This window comes from Myodes glareolus, chromosome 26 (assembly GCF_982192425.1).
Source record: "Myodes glareolus chromosome 26, mMyoGla1.1, whole genome shotgun sequence".
NCBI classification, from domain to species: Eukaryota; Metazoa; Chordata; class Mammalia; order Rodentia; family Cricetidae; genus Myodes; species Myodes glareolus.
Window position 1 is genome coordinate 40,475,322 of NC_142051.1, and position 19,564 is coordinate 40,494,885.

The 19,564-nt window shown below is 45.9% G+C and overlaps 1 protein-coding gene across 1 annotated transcript in view; it reads left to right on the forward strand.

Moving 5' to 3' along the window:
• The window catches only part of Utp20 (UTP20 small subunit processome component), a 76,250-nt gene extending 58,297 nt beyond the window's left edge, over positions 1 to 17,953 (forward strand). The window contains exons 44-62 of the mRNA XM_087901995.1: positions 342 to 440; positions 1,275 to 1,442; positions 3,462 to 3,628; positions 4,429 to 4,570; positions 5,423 to 5,539; positions 8,135 to 8,305; positions 8,455 to 8,586; positions 9,310 to 9,420; positions 9,646 to 9,725; positions 10,015 to 10,084; positions 10,180 to 10,362; positions 11,066 to 11,197; positions 11,724 to 11,856; positions 12,849 to 13,036; positions 13,581 to 13,652; positions 14,875 to 15,156; positions 15,788 to 15,914; positions 17,180 to 17,325; positions 17,484 to 17,953. Coding sequence (XP_087758121.1) covers positions 342 to 440; positions 1,275 to 1,442; positions 3,462 to 3,628; positions 4,429 to 4,570; positions 5,423 to 5,539; positions 8,135 to 8,305; positions 8,455 to 8,586; positions 9,310 to 9,420; positions 9,646 to 9,725; positions 10,015 to 10,084; positions 10,180 to 10,362; positions 11,066 to 11,197; positions 11,724 to 11,856; positions 12,849 to 13,036; positions 13,581 to 13,652; positions 14,875 to 15,156; positions 15,788 to 15,914; positions 17,180 to 17,325; positions 17,484 to 17,639 — 2,676 coding nt within the window. The 3' untranslated portion in view covers positions 17,640 to 17,953. The remainder of the gene's footprint in view (positions 1 to 341; positions 441 to 1,274; positions 1,443 to 3,461; positions 3,629 to 4,428; positions 4,571 to 5,422; positions 5,540 to 8,134; positions 8,306 to 8,454; positions 8,587 to 9,309; positions 9,421 to 9,645; positions 9,726 to 10,014; positions 10,085 to 10,179; positions 10,363 to 11,065; positions 11,198 to 11,723; positions 11,857 to 12,848; positions 13,037 to 13,580; positions 13,653 to 14,874; positions 15,157 to 15,787; positions 15,915 to 17,179; positions 17,326 to 17,483) is intronic.
• The last annotated feature ends 1,611 nt before the right edge of the window (positions 17,954 to 19,564 follow it).

Consider the following 19,564-nt stretch of genomic DNA (forward strand, 5'->3'; position numbering starts at 1 on the left):
GTACCCCTCTTTGTGCTGAGCTGTTCTATTTGCTACCTTCCAAGTAACACGCTCTTTTTCGGCTGCTTTAAAGACTGATCTGTTTCTCAGCAGTTTGTTCGTGTGCATCTGAGTGCCTTTCCTTCACCAGTCACTGCGGCACTAAGCACACCGTTTATTTCTGGACACACTGCACTTTGTACAAAGCCGTCCTTCTGTCAGAGGGCCTTAAGTGATGACCTGTGGTAGCATGTCTCAACTGCTCTGAGCAGTATCTAACACCAGGACCCTTGAGTTATGGCCAGCACCCTCACGTGCGGCTCTGTTAGCCATTTCCATTCTGACTGTGTCTCTCGTCTTAGGTCCACGTGCTCACTTTCACTGTTTACACATTGCTGCAAGGCCTCACCAGCAAGCTGCAAGTTGGGGACTTAGACCCTTGTCTGCCAATAATGACTGCGGTAAGATTCGCAGGGTGCAATTCTGCTTTCCCTAAGTGGGTAGTGGTCATTTTAGCAGTTCACAAGTAAGAAATAAAAATAGACTATTAGAATGGAAATAGAATGCAAGGTTTCACTCAGTGGTGGATGCTTAGTATGTAGAAGCCCCCCCCCCCCAGGTTTAAACCTCAATGAACATGCACACACAGAATTTACTGTCTGTGTGTTTTAGATTAATGGAAGTTAGAAAAGCTACGCCTTCATGCGATGGGCATTCTGTTGTTGCTAGTGTATAAGTTGATTTAACCTTTTTCAAAATGTTGGCATTTCATGTCAACAACATTTGAAATAAAAATGTCCAGTTATCTCCAGTAATCCAGGTTAAAGGAGTAATCAGAGATATATCATGGATTTGTTGAAAAAGCTGAAAGTACATTCAATCAGAGCTTTATAATATTAAAAAGGTAATACTTAACTTTTAAAGTTAAATGATTTAAATGATTTGGGAGGTAGGATTAGCAATATAATAAACTTGACACAACCTTTTGTTCACTAATTTTAGAACGTAGGCTCTAATTTTTGAGTCTCAATTTCAAAATTTTTATTTTTTTCCAATGATTAAGTTGCAAATATGAGGCTTTATGGACCTCAGCATGTTGCTCTAGTTCTTGTGTTTCTGAACTGGTTTTCTAATTAAAAATGCGTGTGCTGTAGCAAAAGCTGCTCCCCTCGCGTTTCAGGCCAATCTAGCTCTGATTGGGTCCTGCGGAGGCGCACCTGCCCAGACTTCTTGTGTGGGCCTGCTTTGCTGAGTGCTCATCTCTGCCACTTGTCCTTCCTTCCTTCTTTCCAAAGATTTTTAACCACGAATTGTTCGGCGCCCTAGCGGAAGAGAAGGAGGTAAAGCAGATTCTGTCCAAAGTCATGGAGGCACGGAGGAGCAAGAGTTACGATTCTTACGAAATCCTAGGCAAGTTTGTCGGAAAAGATCAGGTCACAAAACTTATTCTTCCATTAAAAGAGGTAAGGAGCAAGATCCAGGAATACTGAACATTCTGTTTGAGCTCCGAAAGAACCTTTCAGAGCAAACACTGTCCATGATCCCCCCCAGGGTTGCCTTTGCGCTTAACAGACAAGTCCCATGAGTTTCAGCTTGACTGAGGTGCTGTGGTCAGCAAATCAGCGTCCTTGATAGGGAGAAGATGTCAGAGGAAAGGCAGTAAGAGTTGGAGAATGAGCGAATTTTACCTCTGTGTCTTTGGACTTAAAACAACTCCCATATCGCCAAGCATAAGAATGCTGCCGTTAAATGTTCTAAACATGGGGTCTGGGAAGATGATTCATGTTTATGAACACTGTCTGCTCTTCCAGAAGACATAGGTTCAATTCCCAGCTCCCACAGGACAGCCATCTATAACTACAATTTAAGAAATCTGACACTTTTCTTCTGGCCTCTAAGGTCACCGGGAGCGCACAAGTATGCATGCAGGCCAAACACTCATACACATAACTAAAACGAAATAGAAATGTTCTAAACACTGTTACAGGTAGAAAATTCAGACTGGAGGGGTAGGAAGGAATGTGGTTACAGAGACTCAGGATTTGGTTCCAAACCACTCTGCTTTCCGCTGTATCTTTTTGCCCCTGAGAGAACGGGGACTCTAATTTGCCCTCTTTCTTACTGTTTGCTGTGCCCGTGCAAGTGATAGCAGCCGTGATGTTACTGTGTCTTTCTTACAGCTTTCTGTAGTGAGCTGGAGCCAACAGCCATGTAGTGGGTTATCGTATCTCCAGGTGCCGTGGTGGTAGGTGGCCTGTCACCAGAGTGCACGTAGTTTTGTCTGGTGCTGACCTAAGGGTGCTGGCTGTATTTTCAGATGGAAAGGAACTCATGCAGTGAAAGGCTTGAGTGTTTTCCTGAGGTGATGACGATCCCAAGTTCCCATCAAGCCTCTCCGAGTTGTTCCTAAAACCTGGCCATCCCAGTCCATAGTTCACATGGTTCCTTTTAAATAACATTTTTATTGATTGGGGTGTGTGTGGTGGGTTTATTATTTAAAATGTGCATTTTATTGATTGGGGTGTGTGTGGGTGCACGTGCACACGCCTGCCATGCACCCCCACTAGTGTACTTCGCAGATACCTACAGCACTGTGCCCTGAGCCTCACCAGCAGGAAGGGGGGTCACGGGAATGGAAGGAATCCATGAGCACAGATAACCAGTCACAGTGACTGTCTCTAGAGCAGAGGCTGCCAAAAAAAGCACAGCTCTCCCCTGAAAGGATTATGGGATTTGATGTTCTTTATTATTCTGAAGCCAGAAATGAGTGACCATGAATTCACATCACCTCATACCATGTTCCAGCATGGCAACAGATTTATGAAGTTATAGTCACAGAAGAAACAAAGTAATCAAGACTTTTTAAAAATAGCTTGTAGGTCAGATAGTGGTGGTGCACTCCTTTAATGCCAGCACTCGGGAGGAAGGCACAGGTGGGTCTCGAGTTCAAGTGAGTTCCGGGACTGCCAGAGCTATACAGAGAAACTCTGTTTCAAGAAAACATACATAGATGGATGGATGAATGAAAGAAAGACGCCATGGAAACATGGGGTAGGTCAGTTACAATAAAGCGGAGAGCCCTGTAGTGACCCCCTGTGTTATGGCTTGGGAATCCCCTACGTTCCCCTAAGGGATTGTTACAATAACCACAAGGATGTGAGGTCAAACACGGGGGTGCACGGTAAATGGCTGTCTGTGGGCTAGAGACAGCCTGAGATGTTTCTTTCCGGGCCTGCAACATTTCGGCTCTCCACAGCCACTGGGGAGTTAGTTGTTCCTTGTAGACTGTTTTCTTTTGGAGACTTCAGTTCACAGGTTGTGACTAACGTCTGTTTTATATGTGGTATCTATCTGAAGATGTCGTGCTGTACAGTCTTCAGTTAGAGAAAGAGCACACTGGGAAGCCAGTACGTGGAAGAGCCATTGCAGCCAGTGAGAACACAGCTCTGTCCATCAGCACGCTGTTCTGTTTGCTAATTTAGATCCTGCAAAACACCACGAGTTTAAAACTTGCCCGGAAAGTTCACGAAACCTTACGCCGGATTATAGCAGGATTAATTGTGAATCCAGACATGACAGCAGAGTCTCTTCTCCTGCTCAGCTACGGCCTGGTCAGTGAAAACCTGCCGCTGCTAACGGAAAAGGAAAAGTAAGTTACGGGAGCCCCTCAGTCACCGTCTCTGAAGTGCATTATTTAATCTGCTGTAGTGTGAAACAAAGTTTAACTGAGCACATCAGTGCGTGCCTGCAATCCCAGTGCGCAGGAGGCAGAGGCAGAAGATTTGAAAATTTGATGCAGCCTAGCTTAGATAGCAAAATTGTTAGCTCTGTGCTGTTTGGGCTGAGAGCCTTCCAAGTGGTGATTTCAACATAGACTGTTTTTGTCATGTGTAGTGGTGCATGTCTTTAACACAGCACTCGGGAAGCAGAGGCAGGGGAGTCTCTGAATTCAAGGCCAGCCTGGGCTGCACACATAGTGAGTTCCAGGACAGCCAAGGCTACATAGACCCTGTCTCAGAGTATAAAAAATAAAATAAAAAAGTTTTTGAAAGATTGTTTTTCTCTTAATGAGGTGGTTTAAAAGACAGTAGCCAACTATTTTCATATAATTCTCTGATGGTGCTTTTATTTTAAATATTTACTGAATGGCAGACTAGATTTGAAATATATTCCTGTTCTGATTAAAAGAGATGTAGAACTTAAGTGATCTGAAAATATCTCATGCCCATTCTTTGGATTTTGCTCTGTGTTCTGAAAAGAGACCTTGGCATTTCTTTTCAAATTGTCACCCCAGGTATCCTCTCCATTCAGATCCGCTCCTTAGTCTGCCCTCTGTTGTTAGGGGTGGTAACCCTGGTCAGCCCTCCGTTGTCTGCACAAGGCCGCAGCGCTTCCCTGGAGCAGATGCCAGTGCTCTTTCTCTTCTCTTCCTCTGTGATTGATTGACAGGAAGCCAGCAGCCCCCGCGCCTGATACACGACTGCCACCCCAAAGCTGCCTTCTGCTCCCCCCAGTTCCAGTCCGAGGTGGGCCAAAGGCCATTGTGAGCAAGAGAACCAACATGCACATATTCATCGAGTCTGGTCTTCGGGTGAGACCCCCTTACACCTCACTTCCTGTTTGGCTGTCTGCAGAGTCCTGGGTGCCCTTCGCCTCTGCACAAATGCTACACTGTGAATTAATTGCAGACACACTGGGTGCCCTTGTTGAGTTACTGTTTGTCTCTACCAATACTATTCCAATAGTAGGCACCCCTGGCTGACCCGGATCTCTCTGTATAGACGAGGCTGGGCTAACACTTGCCAGCAGTCTGCCGGCCTCAGCCTGAGAGCTGGGATAACAGGTGTGCGCCACCTCTCTTGGCCCATCTTTGATGACCTGGTAGTTATTAGAATAGCACGGTTTTGGTTTTGGTTTTGTTTGTTTGGTTGGTTGGTTGGTTTTGCTTTTGTTTTTGTTTTTTTTTAGTTTTTTTTTTTTTTGATGAAGAAATTTTTTTTTTTTTAAATGGTCATTTTAGTTCCTGTGGCTGGCGTTTTTTTCCTGGTTCTTTTGCGCTGCGGGCTCCAGGCCCTACTCACTGTCCCAACGTATATTACAATGAGCCTCGCTTCCCTTCCGCTCTAAAGCCACCTCACTCTCCTGAGTCTGTGCCTCACTCAGAGTCCTCAGGACAGGGACCTGGTCTGCCCTGGTCACTGCTGTGCCATGCCCCCGGCCAGTGCCTGGGGTCCAGTAGGTGCTGAATAGTGTCTCAGCTGCAGGCTCTGTTCCCACGCACTTGCCTTTCTGAGCTCACTTCTTAGATTTCTTCATTTCCTTTTATTATTTTGAAAATAGAAGCATCTTGAAACGTTACATTTGTTTCTTCAAGTCCCTTCCTTTACCTCGCCTACCTTGTGTTCCGGGGAAATAATGCCAGATTCTGCTTCAAACCTTCTAGCTGCTACATCTGAGTCTGAAGACTTCCAAGGTCAAGTCTAGTAGTGAGCATGTTCTGGAAATGTTGGACCCTTTTGTGGAAGTCCTCATCAACTGCCTGGACGCCAAGGATGTGAAGGTGGGTGTTGGTCCGTGTCGGATTGTCTGTCCTGTGGACCACTGGGGCTTCTTGAGATGACCAAGTTTATAAAGGGATTTAGTGCAGCCATCACTGTACTATCTTCTGCTTCACTGAAGATGACCTGTGGGGAAGAAGGCTCAGTCCGCAGAGTTCATGGGTTCATGGTGTGTGAGCAGTAGGGACTGGGTTTGGGCCCCAGCGTGTACATAAAGTCTCATTTGGTGGAGAGCCCTTCACATCTGTGAAAGTCCTTTTAAGTGTCTGATTTGATTCTCAAGACACCTGGAGTGGTGTCCCCAGGCCAGTGATCTGCATCTTCAACATGGTCACCATTGTCATTATCTTACAGATTCCTTTTATATATGTGTGTGTGTATACACATATATATTTTCACATATATATATATTATATAAATATATATTTTTCACACACATATATGTATATATATATATACGTATACATACATATATATGTGTGTGTGTGTATATGTATATATATATTTGAATGCTCAAGGAAGCCAGAAGAAGGCACTGGATTTCCTGACATTCTAGTTACAGGCAGTTGTGAGCTGTTTGATGTGGGTTCTAGGAACCAAACTTGGCTCCTCTGAAGAGCAACGAATTCTATCTCCAGCCTCCAGATTTTGCTTTAATGAACCTAAGTCTTTGTGTACACTAAACAAGTGCTGTACCTCTGAGATTTGTACCCAGCCCAAGGCAGATTTTCATGAGGAAGCTAGGGTCTGGCGGCTAATCCTGACCTAGGGGATAAACCTCTGTCTGTCGGACTCCGGAGCCCCCACCTCTCCACAGTCGCACGGGCTATCACTTAAAAATCTCAGATTTAAGCTCAGGACTTTCAGATGACCAAGGTTGTTTTTTCGTTTTGTTTATTTTGGGGGTTTTTTGGGGAGGGTTGAGACAGGGTTTTTCTGTGTAGCTTTGGAACCTGTCATGGAACTCACTCTGTAGACCAGGCTGGTCTTGAACTCACAGGAAAACACCTGCCTCTGCCTCCCGAGTGCTGGGATTAAAGGCGTGCACCACCACTGCCCAGTGACCAGGCTCTCCCGAGTGCTGGGATTAAAGGTGTGCGCCACCACTGCCCAGTGACCAGGCTCTTTCTTTCTCTTCATAATCCAACCCAGTGAGGGTGCAGGGTACTAGAGGGAGTGTGTCAGGTGTTGCAGAGCTCTCTGACCCCTGTGAATTTAGGAATTGTCTGTAAGCACGGAGCACGCTTTCCCCATCCTTGTTCTTATCCATATTAGACGGTACTTGTTCTTAAGCCTCATTTTGAGCCAGTTGTCTCGTAACACAGAAGTTATGTGTGTATTTATTTTGGGGGTTTTGAAACAGACTCTTAACTGTGTAGCCCAGGCTGGCCTCAAACTCAAGATCTCCCTACCTCGGCCTCCCAAGTGGTGAGATTACAGGCTTGCGTCGCCATGGCTATCTTTGTATTTATAATGTCCACAGTGTACTGGTAATGTAGATCCACGGCAAACAGTCACCTAGCGTGGGAGGGCCCTGGATCTGATCATGTCAGCATCCCACTGGCCTCTCAGGCAATGGCCAGAAGGGTCTTCTGGTCCTGCAGCCTCACTTCGCTCTCCCGTGGCCTCTAAACATACATTTAAACTAAGTCTCTGTTGTTCTATTTACCTACAAAATCAGTTATGGGGGTGAAAACTGCTAGGTTAGAGAAGCCAGGAGCAGCCAACTGACCTTGTTTTTTGGCCAGAGACCCAGCAAGAAACACATCTCTTCACTTGTCCCATAACCAAAAAGGAAGCCCAAATTCATGTTCTAGCTCTCTCCTTCCTGTGTGTCTTCTCTATCCAAATTGCTGGCATCTCTATGGCCAATTCTGGTCAACTGGTTGCTAGCTCCGCCCCTGATTCAAGGTAGACTTTACTTTGTCACAGTGAGATCGAAATTCCAATAACAAAGGTAGCAGTGGTGGTAGCAGCTCTAAGGATACCCAGGAGGGCTTTGTATATAGAACACAGACTTAGTAAAGATGGCTACACTGTATTGTCATTCTAGAAAATAGAAAGCAATTGCAAGTTAATTTTTTTAAAAAAAAAATCCTGAAATTGTCCCGTCTACCCAAATCCTTAAGAACTTTGTTTTTGCTCAGGATCTGCCTTCACTTGCCGTGATAAGGGGGTCATTTCTTGACTTGGGGTTGGAGAGGTGGCTCAGCAGTTGAGAACACTGCTCTTGCGGAGGATCCAGGTCCATCCCTGCACCCACATGACTCACAGCCAGCTGTAACTCGAACTCCAGAGGGACTGATGGGCTCTTCACTTATACACATCACATAAATAAATCTAAAAAGCCGGTTTTGTGCAGAAATGAGAAGCTTCTATTCTGTGGGCTCATGCTGGGCTCAGCACAGTCTAATGCTCCCTCATCTCCCCTTGCCCGGGTGCTGAGTCATTCATAGCTCTGCATTCTGTTTTCTCAGGTGATCACGGGCGCTTTCCCATGTGCCGAGTCATTCATAGCTCTGCATTCTGTTTCTCAGGTGATCACGGGCGCTTTCCCATGTGCCGAGTCATTCATAGCTCTGCATTCTGTTTCTCAGGTGATCACGGGCGCTTTGCAGTGCCTGATCTGGGTCTTGCGGTTCCCTCTGCCTTCCATAGAAACAAAAGCAGGACAGCTGACCAAGCACCTTTTCCTCTTGCTGAAGAACTATGCAAGACTGGGGGCTGCCCGGGGCCAGAACTTCCACCTGGTAGTGAATTGTTTCAAGGTGAGAGAAACAGTCGCCCTCTGAGAGCCGGGACTGGGTCCGCATCCCGTCCTTCAGTCATATTTGTTTCCTAGGTGTTGTTGAGGCCTTTTCATTTCCTTAGACCTCACTTTGGGGGGCTGCTGCTGACTCACTGTTGTGACTTACAGTGTGTGACCATCGTGGTCAAGAAGGTCAAGTCCTGCCAAATAAGTGAGAAACAGCTTCAGGTTCTTCTGGCGTACGCTGAGGAAGACATTTATGACACCACAAGACAGGCTACTGCCTTTGGTCTTCTCAAGGTACGGTGTTGCCAAATGTTGGTTTTGGACATTTATGTACGTGCATCAAATCCTTAAAATAATATGGAGCATACTACTTGAACTTCTGAAATTAAAGAATTGATCAAAGTTATTGTGATTTTCTTAGATATAAGCTAATAGAGCATTTTTAAAAAGAATTCTTTATGTTTATGGGTATTTTGTCTGCATGTATGTCTGCATACCAGACGAGAGCATTGGATCCCATGAGACCACAGCTGTTGGCAGTTGTGAGCCACTATGTGGGTGCTAGAAATTAAACTTAAGACCTCTGGAAGAACAGCCAGTGCTCTTAACCTCTGAGCCATCTCTCCTGCCCCTAACATAGTATTGAAACATTTGATCTATAGTGACATTTTCAGAGGGCCTGGGCATTTGTCTCAGTAATAAAACGTTTCCTTAGGATTGGAAAGGCCCTGGGTTCAATCCCTGTCATTGCATGCATGCATACATACATATATACCCAAGCCTGCGGCGCTGTGGACAGATTCATGTGCTCTAGTTTATCATATTAGAGGATCTTTTTGTTGTTGTACTATGAGCTACTACATTATTTAGAGTTTTCCATTTCAACCCTTGTAAGTCTGTACTTTTTCTTTTGATTATTGTCATTGTGATTGAAAGCTGCCTGTGACTGCTTTAACATCGTGCCTACCTGTATCCATCGGTGGATGAATTTGTTTGTCTTTTTTCTTTATGTTTTAGGCTATTTTATCAAGAAAATTATTGGTCCCAGAAATTGATGATATCATGCGGAAAGTATCCAGCTTGGCAATTTCTGCGCAGAACGAGCCTGCCAGGGTCCAGTGCAGACAGGTGTGGAGAGAGAACTTATTACCGTAGTGAAGGTTGGGCCACACCTGCTAGCCTTGCTGTTTCAGGCAGAGGGCCACCCTCTGACTGGGTTCTGAAGACTGCTGTGTATGGTGCTGCTGCTGTGTTCTGAGACTCGAGCTTCGAGGGCAGGAGGTCGGGAAGGCCGTCCTGGGGAATGCTGGGCAAATTGAAATCTGGATAATCAACTGTGTGTTTCGTTCTTAGGTTTTTCTGAAATACATTCTTGACTATCCCCTCGGTGATAAATTGAGACCAAACTTGGAATTCCTGCTTGCTCAGCTGAAGTAAGTGCAGACACAGGAACAGAGAGGTGGCGTCTCTTCCCTTTAATGTGGGGCCTGTCTGGCGAGGACGGCCTGAGTGCGCTGGCACTTCCTCTGTGCTGCTGCTCTCGGCGCCCCTGAGACTCCTGTGAGAGGTCTGCTCTCTGTAACGGCAGCTCGATGGTCCGTGCAGTCGTTGGCCTTGGGGGAATGGGGTAGTGCCCAGTTCTTCAAGAAATAAGTGACAAGCTGATATTTTAATTTAAGAGTAATCACGAGATACTGAGTCTGCCTAATGTTCTCGCCCTAGTTATGAACACGAAACTGGAAGAGAATCCGCCTTGGAAATGATTGCCTATCTCTTTGACACCTTCCCTCAGGTACTGTTACCCGGGGCCCGGACGCCCTGGCTCTGCTCTGTTGCGTCTCGTCGCTGTCCCACCCAGGTATCTCACCAGTGCCTGCTCTCCCGTAGGGCCTGCTCCATGACAACTGCGGGATGTTCTTCATCCCTCTTTGCCTGATGATGGTGAACGATGGCTCCGCCATGTGCAAGAGGATGGCGTCCATGGCCATCAAATCCCTGCTTGGCAAGGTCAGCGTCGAGAAGAGGGACTGGCTCTTCGGTATGGTGACCTCCTGGTTTGAAGCGAAAAAGGTTAGTGTTGCTTTTGGACACATTTTAGCTTTTGTGCATAGTTTATACCAGAATACATGCTAGGTGCACTGTTGAAACGGCCTGTCCCAGACAGCCTTGTTGGTGTGTCGTCATGTAGATAGTATGCTCCTAGTCTCCCAGAGCCTAAGAAGCTACAGAGAGACAGAAACACCAGCTGTGCGCAGAATCATTAATATTAACCAGACTCGGCACCCACTGCACGAGTGCCCTGGTGCTTCTGCGTCACTGCTGTTCTTCAGTGTCCAGGACGCAGTGTCCCACTCAACACTGTCACCATCGCTGCTGGACATCTTTTAGGGAGTTCAGCTGTGATTTCATTTATTTTCTTCTACTGTTTGAAAACTATAGTTTCATCCATACTTGGCTTGGTTGACCCTCCACCCACTCTGGCCCCCATCTGACTTGGACCTTCGCACCCCCAGTAGCTCCCCCTTCCCCACTTATTTGAAGTTTTATTATATTATCCTCCAGTCCCTCCCTTACCCTCCTTTCCCTCTCCCATGGGCCAGCCCTTTTCTAGTTCCCTGCCATCCACACCCACTGACGCCCAGGTAGATAGACGTAGGTGAAGCCAGGACTGCACAGAAAGGGCGGCGTGCTGCTCCTCTCCTCCTGTCTCTGGTGCTGACACTGCCTCCTCCTTCCTGTAATCCTGCATCTTGCTGTGCTTTGTTCTGGGTAGCGATTAAACCGACAGCTAGCTGCCCTGGCCTGCGGCTTATTTGTGGAGAGTGAAGGAGTTGATTTCGAGAGAAGGCTTGGAGCTCTTCTTCCTGTGATTGAAAAGGAGGTTGATCCTGAGAACTTTAAAGACGTAAGTGATTTGCTAGGTGCTAGAACTTGGGAAATGTTTATGAAAGCACTCGGTTGAGTTGGTATAGCTAATACTTCATTGAAAATGCAGTTTTCTTAAGGAAAATCACGAATCCAGTGCAGCTGGAACTTTTTAAAATGGGGCCTAGGGGTTAAGGGTGTATTTCATTGAAAGAATGCTTACCAGCATGCCCAAGCCCTGAGCACCACCAAAACAAGCAAGGGCAGCCTGCTGTGCTGATGCACAGTGAGAAGCTGTCTCTAAAGTAAGCTGCCTTCCATGGTGGGTGACGATCGGAGGCACTCAGCCAGGGCGTCTTACCACAGGTACAATTGGCAATATCCAAAAACAGTTTTGGTTATCACAAGTGGAGGGTGGACTTGCAGTGGTGTCATTGGTAAGTGGCTGGGGAGTAATCTCCGTTGCCGTGGTTGGGAAACCTGCAGAGACAGACGTGCTGCAGAGCGCATGTACTGGGCACTTCCAGGTCATTCCATTAACTGGCACACGCTCACCCTGTGTTTAGATCGTAGAGGAGATGGAGGAGAAAGCTGCAGATCGCCTGCTGTTTGGTTTTCTCACACTGATAAGCAAACTCGTCAAGGAATGTAACATTATTCACTTCACCAAGCCCTCTGAGATGTTGAATAAAATCTGGAGTAAGTATTTTATTTAACAACGCAGTAGCTGTGATAGAATTATTGGAAATACTTGAAATCTGAGCAAGAACAGTACAGAAAGTAAATGTAAGTTCATGAGGAAGAAAACATAAAGGAGCCCATCAGATTATTACACTGGAGAGTTATTTGGGGGGGAGGGGGTATTTCTTCCTCACTAGTACATTTCATTTATGAAACAAAGGACATTAATTGGGAGTTAGTTTTGGAAATAAATATTTTTTTAAAAAAAAAGATGTGACTTACAGATAAGAATTATCTTTGGGGGACTTTTTAATAAAAAGAAGTAGAGGGAGGGAGAAGGGATAAGATGAGGTGGGGACTGAAGTAAAGTAATTTAATACACAAGCCTAGGTTAGCCGGTGCGTGGATTTTGCGTAGAATGCCGTGGTTACAGCCACAGCAGACTTGGCACTTGCCAAGTGTGGTGATGACGGGCAGCCCTGTTTGCTGTACCGAAGCCTTAGTTCTGGGTGAGGTGATTCCAGCCTCCCTAGGGCGTCTCTGCTCGTCTCTGAGCTGAAGCTGCATTTCCTCGTCACAGTGTGATATCTACGGGAACTGACGTGGTACACACTTGGTCGAGAGCATTCAGTAAATATATGACCATTTTCCCGCCATCGCTTCGCTGTCAGGATTCAGCTTGTACCTGTATCCCTGTTTACATCACTGACCCTAAAATGCATTCTTCACAGCATCTTATCTCCCAGGATTGGGACTCTGAAGCTCGCTCCTGGGCGCCAGCTCGTGGGGAGCTGTGGGGTTTCATGTACTCAACATCAGGCAGTCAGCAGGCAGAGTCAGTTTTAGAATTCTTTCCTGTGTCTCCCTGACTTCTGTTGCCTGGAAAACAGGACAGTTATTTTCCTCTTTGGCTCCTCAGTCCCGGCACATAAGAGGCCTCCACGCATCATGTTTACCGCCAGGGACTCGGAAAAGCGCGAGGCAGCTGAGAATGCATATTGTTCTTTCAGGTCACGTGCACGCGCACCTCAGACATCCGCACAACTGGGTGTGGCTCACAGCCGCCCAGATTTTTGGGTTGCTCTTTGCATCTTGTCAGCCGGAAGAGCTCGTTCAAAAATGGAAGAGCAAAAAGGCCAAAAAGAAGCCCACAGAGCCTGTAGCAGTCAAGTTCCTAACAAGTGACCTTGACCAAAAGGTACCATTTTCTTCTGTGTGTGGGGGGTGGGTTGTTTTGCTTTGTTTTAAGACTGAGTCTCACTACGTAGCCCTGGTTAGCCTAAAATCAAGCTGGCCTGAAATTTACCAAGATTCTTCTGTCTTGTCCTCCCAAGTCCAAGGACTTGTATTCCTCCATGCCTGGCTTGGGTTTTGATATTGTTGCCCTGTATGCTTTGTTCGTCAGGTAAAGTTTCCCTAAAACCTTGACCTTGCCTTCTGACCCATGTGAGATGTTTCCTCTGGTTTATGGTTATCCCTTGGGCTGACCCAAGGGTGGGGAAACGCCAGCCGGCAACTTGCTGCACGCGTCATCACTAGGGGTTTTGAGGAGTGTTGTTTGGTTTTGGGACACAGCCTCACTGTGAGTCTCCCAGACTGGCCTTAAATTCCCAGGCTCCTCTGGCTTCAGCCTCCTGGTGTGCTCGGGCTTCAGCTGTGTCCACACTCCCAGCTGTTAATGGGTGACTGTGGGTTTTAAACAACCAGCAATGTTGTCTGCTCATGTCCCCTTCTTCTCGCAGATGAAGAGTATCTCCCTGGCTTCCTGCCATCAGCTGCATTCCAAATTCTTAGACGAGACCCTCGGAGAACAGGTAAGAGTGTGGACTCCAGTGTGAGAGAAGCAGCCGGCTGGTCTCCTGATGAACTGAGGCAATAGTCAGGGTTTCTCTGTGCAACAGCTCTGAATGTCCTGGAACTAGCTCTGTAGACCAGGCTGATCTCGAACTCTGAGATCCACCTGCCTCTACCTCTAGCATATCCCTGGAGGTTAAAGAGAAAGATTGACCTAAAAACTGTCCCTAAGGCAGGCAGTTAGATCAGCGAGGCTTAGTGAGGCTAGCCAGTCTAGCCCCAGGACCCCAAAAGATCCTGTCTCAAAAAGCAAGGTGGACAGCTCCTAAAGAACAGTGTTGTCATCAGCAAAGATAAATGAATGAATGAATGAATGAATGAATACTAAATAAATAAATAAATAAAATAAACTGGCCACTGGCCGACCCTAAAAGCAGATAACATCGTCCATCATTAAAATAGTTTATGTACTTTCATAGATGAGATGCGCTGTACAGGTATAGCTCACACCTGTGATCTAGTTGGGAGATTGAGTGGAAGGGTTGCCATCAGTGTGAGGCCAGCCCGGGATACAGGGTCTCAACTCTCTTTAAAAAGTAAATGCTCAGCTGGGCAGTGATGGGCACGCCTATACTCCAGCACTCGGGAGGCAGAGGCAGGCAGATCTCTGTGAGTCTGAGGCCACCAGGTCTACAGAACATGTTTCAGGATAGCCAGGACTCTTAGACAGAGAAACCCTGTCTCGAAAAGCTTTACATGTGGCAGAGTCAGGGAAGGAGTAGACAGCCGTTCAGTGGGTGGTAAATTGAGTACTTGGCATTGAAGGCTTAAGACTGTTGAATCCTGGTTAACCATTAGTGACATTTTATATTGGTGTAACTTATAATAACTGTTTATCTCCTGGTACCAATATCTCAGAGGGATCTTTCACGGTTGAATGTGGATTCAATGAATCAGTTAATATTATTTCTGCATAATTAGGTTCAGAGAATTAGTGCAAGATAAAATGGCAATGCTTCTTCCATGGGAAAATGTTTTACTTCTGTGACTTTAAAGACAGAACTAAGCAAAATGATAACCGTTACAGGAGAATGAATTCGGGTACTTTGTGGACTTAAGAACGTAAAGCAGCCATCAGTGTAATGGTGCTGTGCCCACCATTCTGTTGCTGCACGTTAGGTTAGGACCCAGCAAGCCTTGCTTGTTTCCAGATCTAACCTCCTCCCCTCTCCCTTCTTTAAGGTTGTTAAGAACTTACTGTTCATAGCAAAAGTCTTGTATTTACTGGAACCTGATTCTGGGAACAAGCAAGGAGAGTTGAAAGACTTGGAAGAACAGGACACGCTAGGAGATGCTCTGGCCAAAGAGGTGACAGAAGACGAGGCTGGTGCAGACGGAAGGACGGAGTTGGACGGAGAAGAGAAGGAAGAGCCCGGCAAGCCGGCCACACTGCTGTGGTTGATCCAGAAACTGTCCCGGATGGCTAAGCTGGAAGCTGCTTATACACCCAGAAACCCCTTAAAGGTACAGCAGGCGACTAAAGTCTTTGTTGTTCCTGTGTTTTGTTGTTGCTGTCTGAAACAGGGTCTCAGCTCAGTGTGTAGCCCTGGCTGGCCCGGAGCTCTGCTAAGCCAGGGAGGCTTGGATTAACAGAGACCTGTCTGCCTCTCTCCCAGATGCTGGCCTCGGAGTCAGAGCTGTGTCACTGTGACTGCCTCTTAGTTTTTGACACAGATTTGGTTTTGGAGTTTTGTTTTGTTTTTTGTTTTTCCATTTTTAGAGACAATTTCTTGACACAGGCTCTAACCCATTTACCTGGTGCTTGTTTTGTATCTCAAGCTGGTCTGAAACTTGTCCCTACTGCAGCAATCCTCCTGCCTTGGCCTTCCAAGTGCTAGATTTATTATAGGAGTAAGTTACAACACCCGATGTTTACTTTGTGAGTTTTGATTTGGGGTGTTTGTTTTGGGGCTTTGGGTTTCTTGTTGAATGTGTATATGTTATTGGTGAGACTTTTGGATCCTTGGGATTTTGTATTTTGAACCTAAAATTGCAACAATGTCCATCTCGAAAAAGAGTGAGCTCCGCTTTTCAGCTGAACACTGCGTGACTAAGTGTTGAGCGGAGACAGTTCAAGTGAGGTTTCTTCTTTCAGAGAACCTGCATCTTTAAGTTTCTTGGTGCAGTAGCTGTGGACCTTGGAGTGGACCGGGTCCAGCCCTACCTCCCAGAGATCATCGCGCCTCTGTTTCGGGAACTCAACAGCACCTACTCGGAGCAAGGTACCCTGCCCCTCTGTCCTCTTGAGTGTTCGCACGCGGGGACCCCTTCCTTTCTGTCTTCATTCCCTACTGGGGTTTAAGGAAGAAAACATTTAATGGCAAATATATATTTTCCATTTATTCAGTGTGACATGTGAGGCAGGTGGAACTTGATAACTTTAAGGCCAACCAAGACTACACAGTGAAACGCTGTCTGAAAGGAGAGAGAAAATGTTTGGCTTCTATAGGATGATGACTCTACCCTCGGAGGCAGCTTTTAGGTATTCCTAAACCTCACAGTGGACAGTGGTGCTGTGTGCTGTGATCCCAGCACCCTGGAAGCTCCCAGAGGAGGAGGGTTCTCTCAAAAAAATAAATAAATAAGACAAATGGAGCAGATTCGGTGTTAGATTTGAAACGAAGTGATTCTGTTAGATTTGGTATTAAATTTCCAAGTTTTCATATGTTGCTTATTCACAAATACCTCATAATTTAATTTTTTTTAATTTGTGACTTAAGTAAGTATAGAGAAACAGCCTATGGTTTCATAGAGGCCTTAGCAGTTGGTCCTGAGGCTGACATTTCTAATGCTCTAGTGAGTCACTTTCAGAGGAGCCTAGGGTTGTTATTGTCGTGGGGTTGTTTTGTTTTTAGACAGGGTTTCTCTGGACTCGCTCTGTAGACCACGCTGGCTTCAAACTCACAGAGATCCACCTGCCTCTGCCTCTAGAGTGCTGGCAAACGTTTGTCCTTGTCACCACCCAGTGAGGAGTTGTTTTTACCTCTTCAGCCTCATTCATCTGTAGTTCGCTGTACTTCGTGTTAAAGTGGTATTCTTTAGTGCCTAGTGTATTCGAAGCAGTCCAGTCTGTGATTCGGGCACTTGGTATACATCTTAACGAATTCCCATGGTATTTAAGACACTGCCACTGTGTGGCTGAGTTGCATTTAGAAAGAGAAAGGGAGGGTGGGAGAGAGAGCACGGCCAGGCTCTGACCTGTGCGCTGGAGGCTGAAGAAACACGCTGCCCTACCATCTTCCACATCTGCAGAGCTGAACAGGCTCACAGAGGAAACCTAACAGCCAGGTTCCTGTCGGGAGCTGGGCCTCCTAGAGTCTGGTCTCCTCTTGCATTCTGGCTAAGGTGGAGCTACAGGTGCCACACCCTCCCATCTCAGGAGCTCAGGGGCCATGGATTTGTGTTGAATGATAACAAACGATCATGATGCCACGGGATTGAAATGCTTTGATGTGTGACTGCCTCTCATCTTTTTCTGTGTGCTTAGATCCCCTGCTGAAGAATCTATCCCAGGAAATCATAGAATTACTCAGAAAGCTGGTTGGGCTCGAGCGCTTCTCACTGGCCTTTGCCTCTGTCCAGAAGCAGGCTAGTGAGAAGAGGGCGCTCCGGAAGAAGAGGAAGGCTGTGGAGGTGAGTGTCGTGTGCTGTGCACGCGTGTGCTGCTGTTCGAGGGGAGGAATGAAGGCAGGAGAGGAGGAGGATTTTTATCAATGGCATCTTCTGCATTTGCTTTGGATTCTTTTAACATGTACCTTAAAGTAATGTGAGATCTCTGCTTTCTCTTGAAGTTTGTAACCAATCCTGATATTGCTGCCAAGAAAAAGTTGAAGAAACATAAAAATAAAAGTGAAGCAAAGAAAAGAAAGATTGCATTCCTGCGCCCAGGCTATAAGGCCAAGAGACAGAAATCCCACAGCCTGAGAGACTTAGCGATCATGGAGTGAGATCTCCCTGTGCGCAGAGCAGTAACTCCCGCTGTCTCTGGGGTGGAAACCTGAACTTCCGGCCTTCCTCTACTGGACTGAATTAGACTTTGGAAGGTAGGCGTGGCTGTAATCTCTACACCTGGACAGCTAAGGCAGGATTGCTTCAAGTTTGAGGCCCACCTGAACTACACAGTGAGTTTCAGGCCAGTGGACTAAGGAAAACAGGACCCAACCAAAAGAAAATAAGTTAAACTTTGGCATAGATTTGTAATTATATTTTAATGTAATCATGCTTGTATTCTTTTAAATTAAAATGTTTAATATGATACTAACTGACATGGCTTAAAACCTAGCTTTTTCAGAAAAAGATCATTAACACAGAGAAAGGCTGGTGTGGTGGTGTTCACCTTTAATCCCAGGAGTCTGGAGGTAGAAATGATTGGATCTGTGTGAGTTTGAGAACATAGACCCTGCCTCAAAATATATATTTATGTATATTATACAATTATATTTTTAAAATTATATTTAAATATAAAAAGTAGATGTTAGGAATAAGTAGAACAAAGTATTAGTAATAACATCAGAAAGCACTGAGAAGTCTGCGAACAGATACAGGCATGCTGACGGATTCAGTATCGTGAAGTGCTATTTTCCCAGATTGATCCACTGGCTGACTACATATGGGAGCAAAACCCAAAAATATATGGCCCTGTATAATACAGGATAAAGAGAATGAGCCCAATGTTTAAAGACAGTGAATCTGGAGAAGGAACACGATTCAAACCCACAGTGTGTGGTGACAGGTCTTATGCTGTACTAGTAACACTCCTAAGATTTGGAGGTCCAGGTTTCCATATTTGGCTTGTGTGCAAATGCCTCAGCTTAAACAAGAAACACAGTTACCATTTGCTTTCCCAGAAACTTTCCCAGATTCTATCTGGAGTGACTCACTCTTGAAGGAAACTGGTGTCAGCTGCTCGGCTGTGCCATCACCTGCTCACCACACTCAGCGCTGAAGCAACACTCCTCAGTGCCCGGTGTATTTGGGAAACAGAACCCATCCTGTGCGTTAGGTACCTGACGTACATCTTAATTCTGATCCTACCTCTGGGATTAAAAATTGTTCCTATTTTACAGATGCAGTGGACTCAGCAAATAACTAAGAAATTGTGGAAAGTAGAACCAAAATTCAAAACACTCCCCTTACTAAGCTTCTTTCACACACAAGTGCATGCGTGCGTGCACACACACTGCCAAGCTCCTTAGACAGATTGGTGCGCGCACACACACTCTCTAGTATTCAGATTTACTTGGTAAATGTCAACATTGGAGTTCGGGATTTATTCTAGCCTCTGTGATGCATCATCAGATTGAGGTGATGGGGGCTAGGTGCCAGGCAGCATGTGTCCGCTGCACCCTATTTTTCCAGTGTTCCAGAATCATAGGGGAGTAAACATAGTAACTCAGTGTAAATAAATTACTTTTTTGCCATTTTCCAGCTGTGTGCCATTGACCAGAAGGAAACTAAAGTATAAACTGCAGTGCCCCTTGCCTACCTGACCTGTGTACCCTATTACGGCTTCTGCATGGTGTACGTATTACGGTGTGAGGGGATGCGCTTGTCTGTGTGTGCAGATGTGAAGGTCAGATCTCTCCATCTTGTAGGCTGAGATAAAGGTCTCAGTGCTGGACCTTGCCATTTCATTAGACCCGCCCCCAACACTGAGGTTAAAGACATGCCTAGCTTTTTACATGCTTGTTGGGTGTCAAACGATGACCCTCATGCTTGCACGGTAACCTCAGCCTCAAGTATGAATATATTCCAGTGTAAGGGAATGTCCACATATATGGGTACTAAAGTGCATATAAAAACAAAGCCTTGTCTTGGTAATAATTGTGCCTGGAGGAAGAGGGTCCCTAAAAAGATTGCAAAAAAAAAAAAA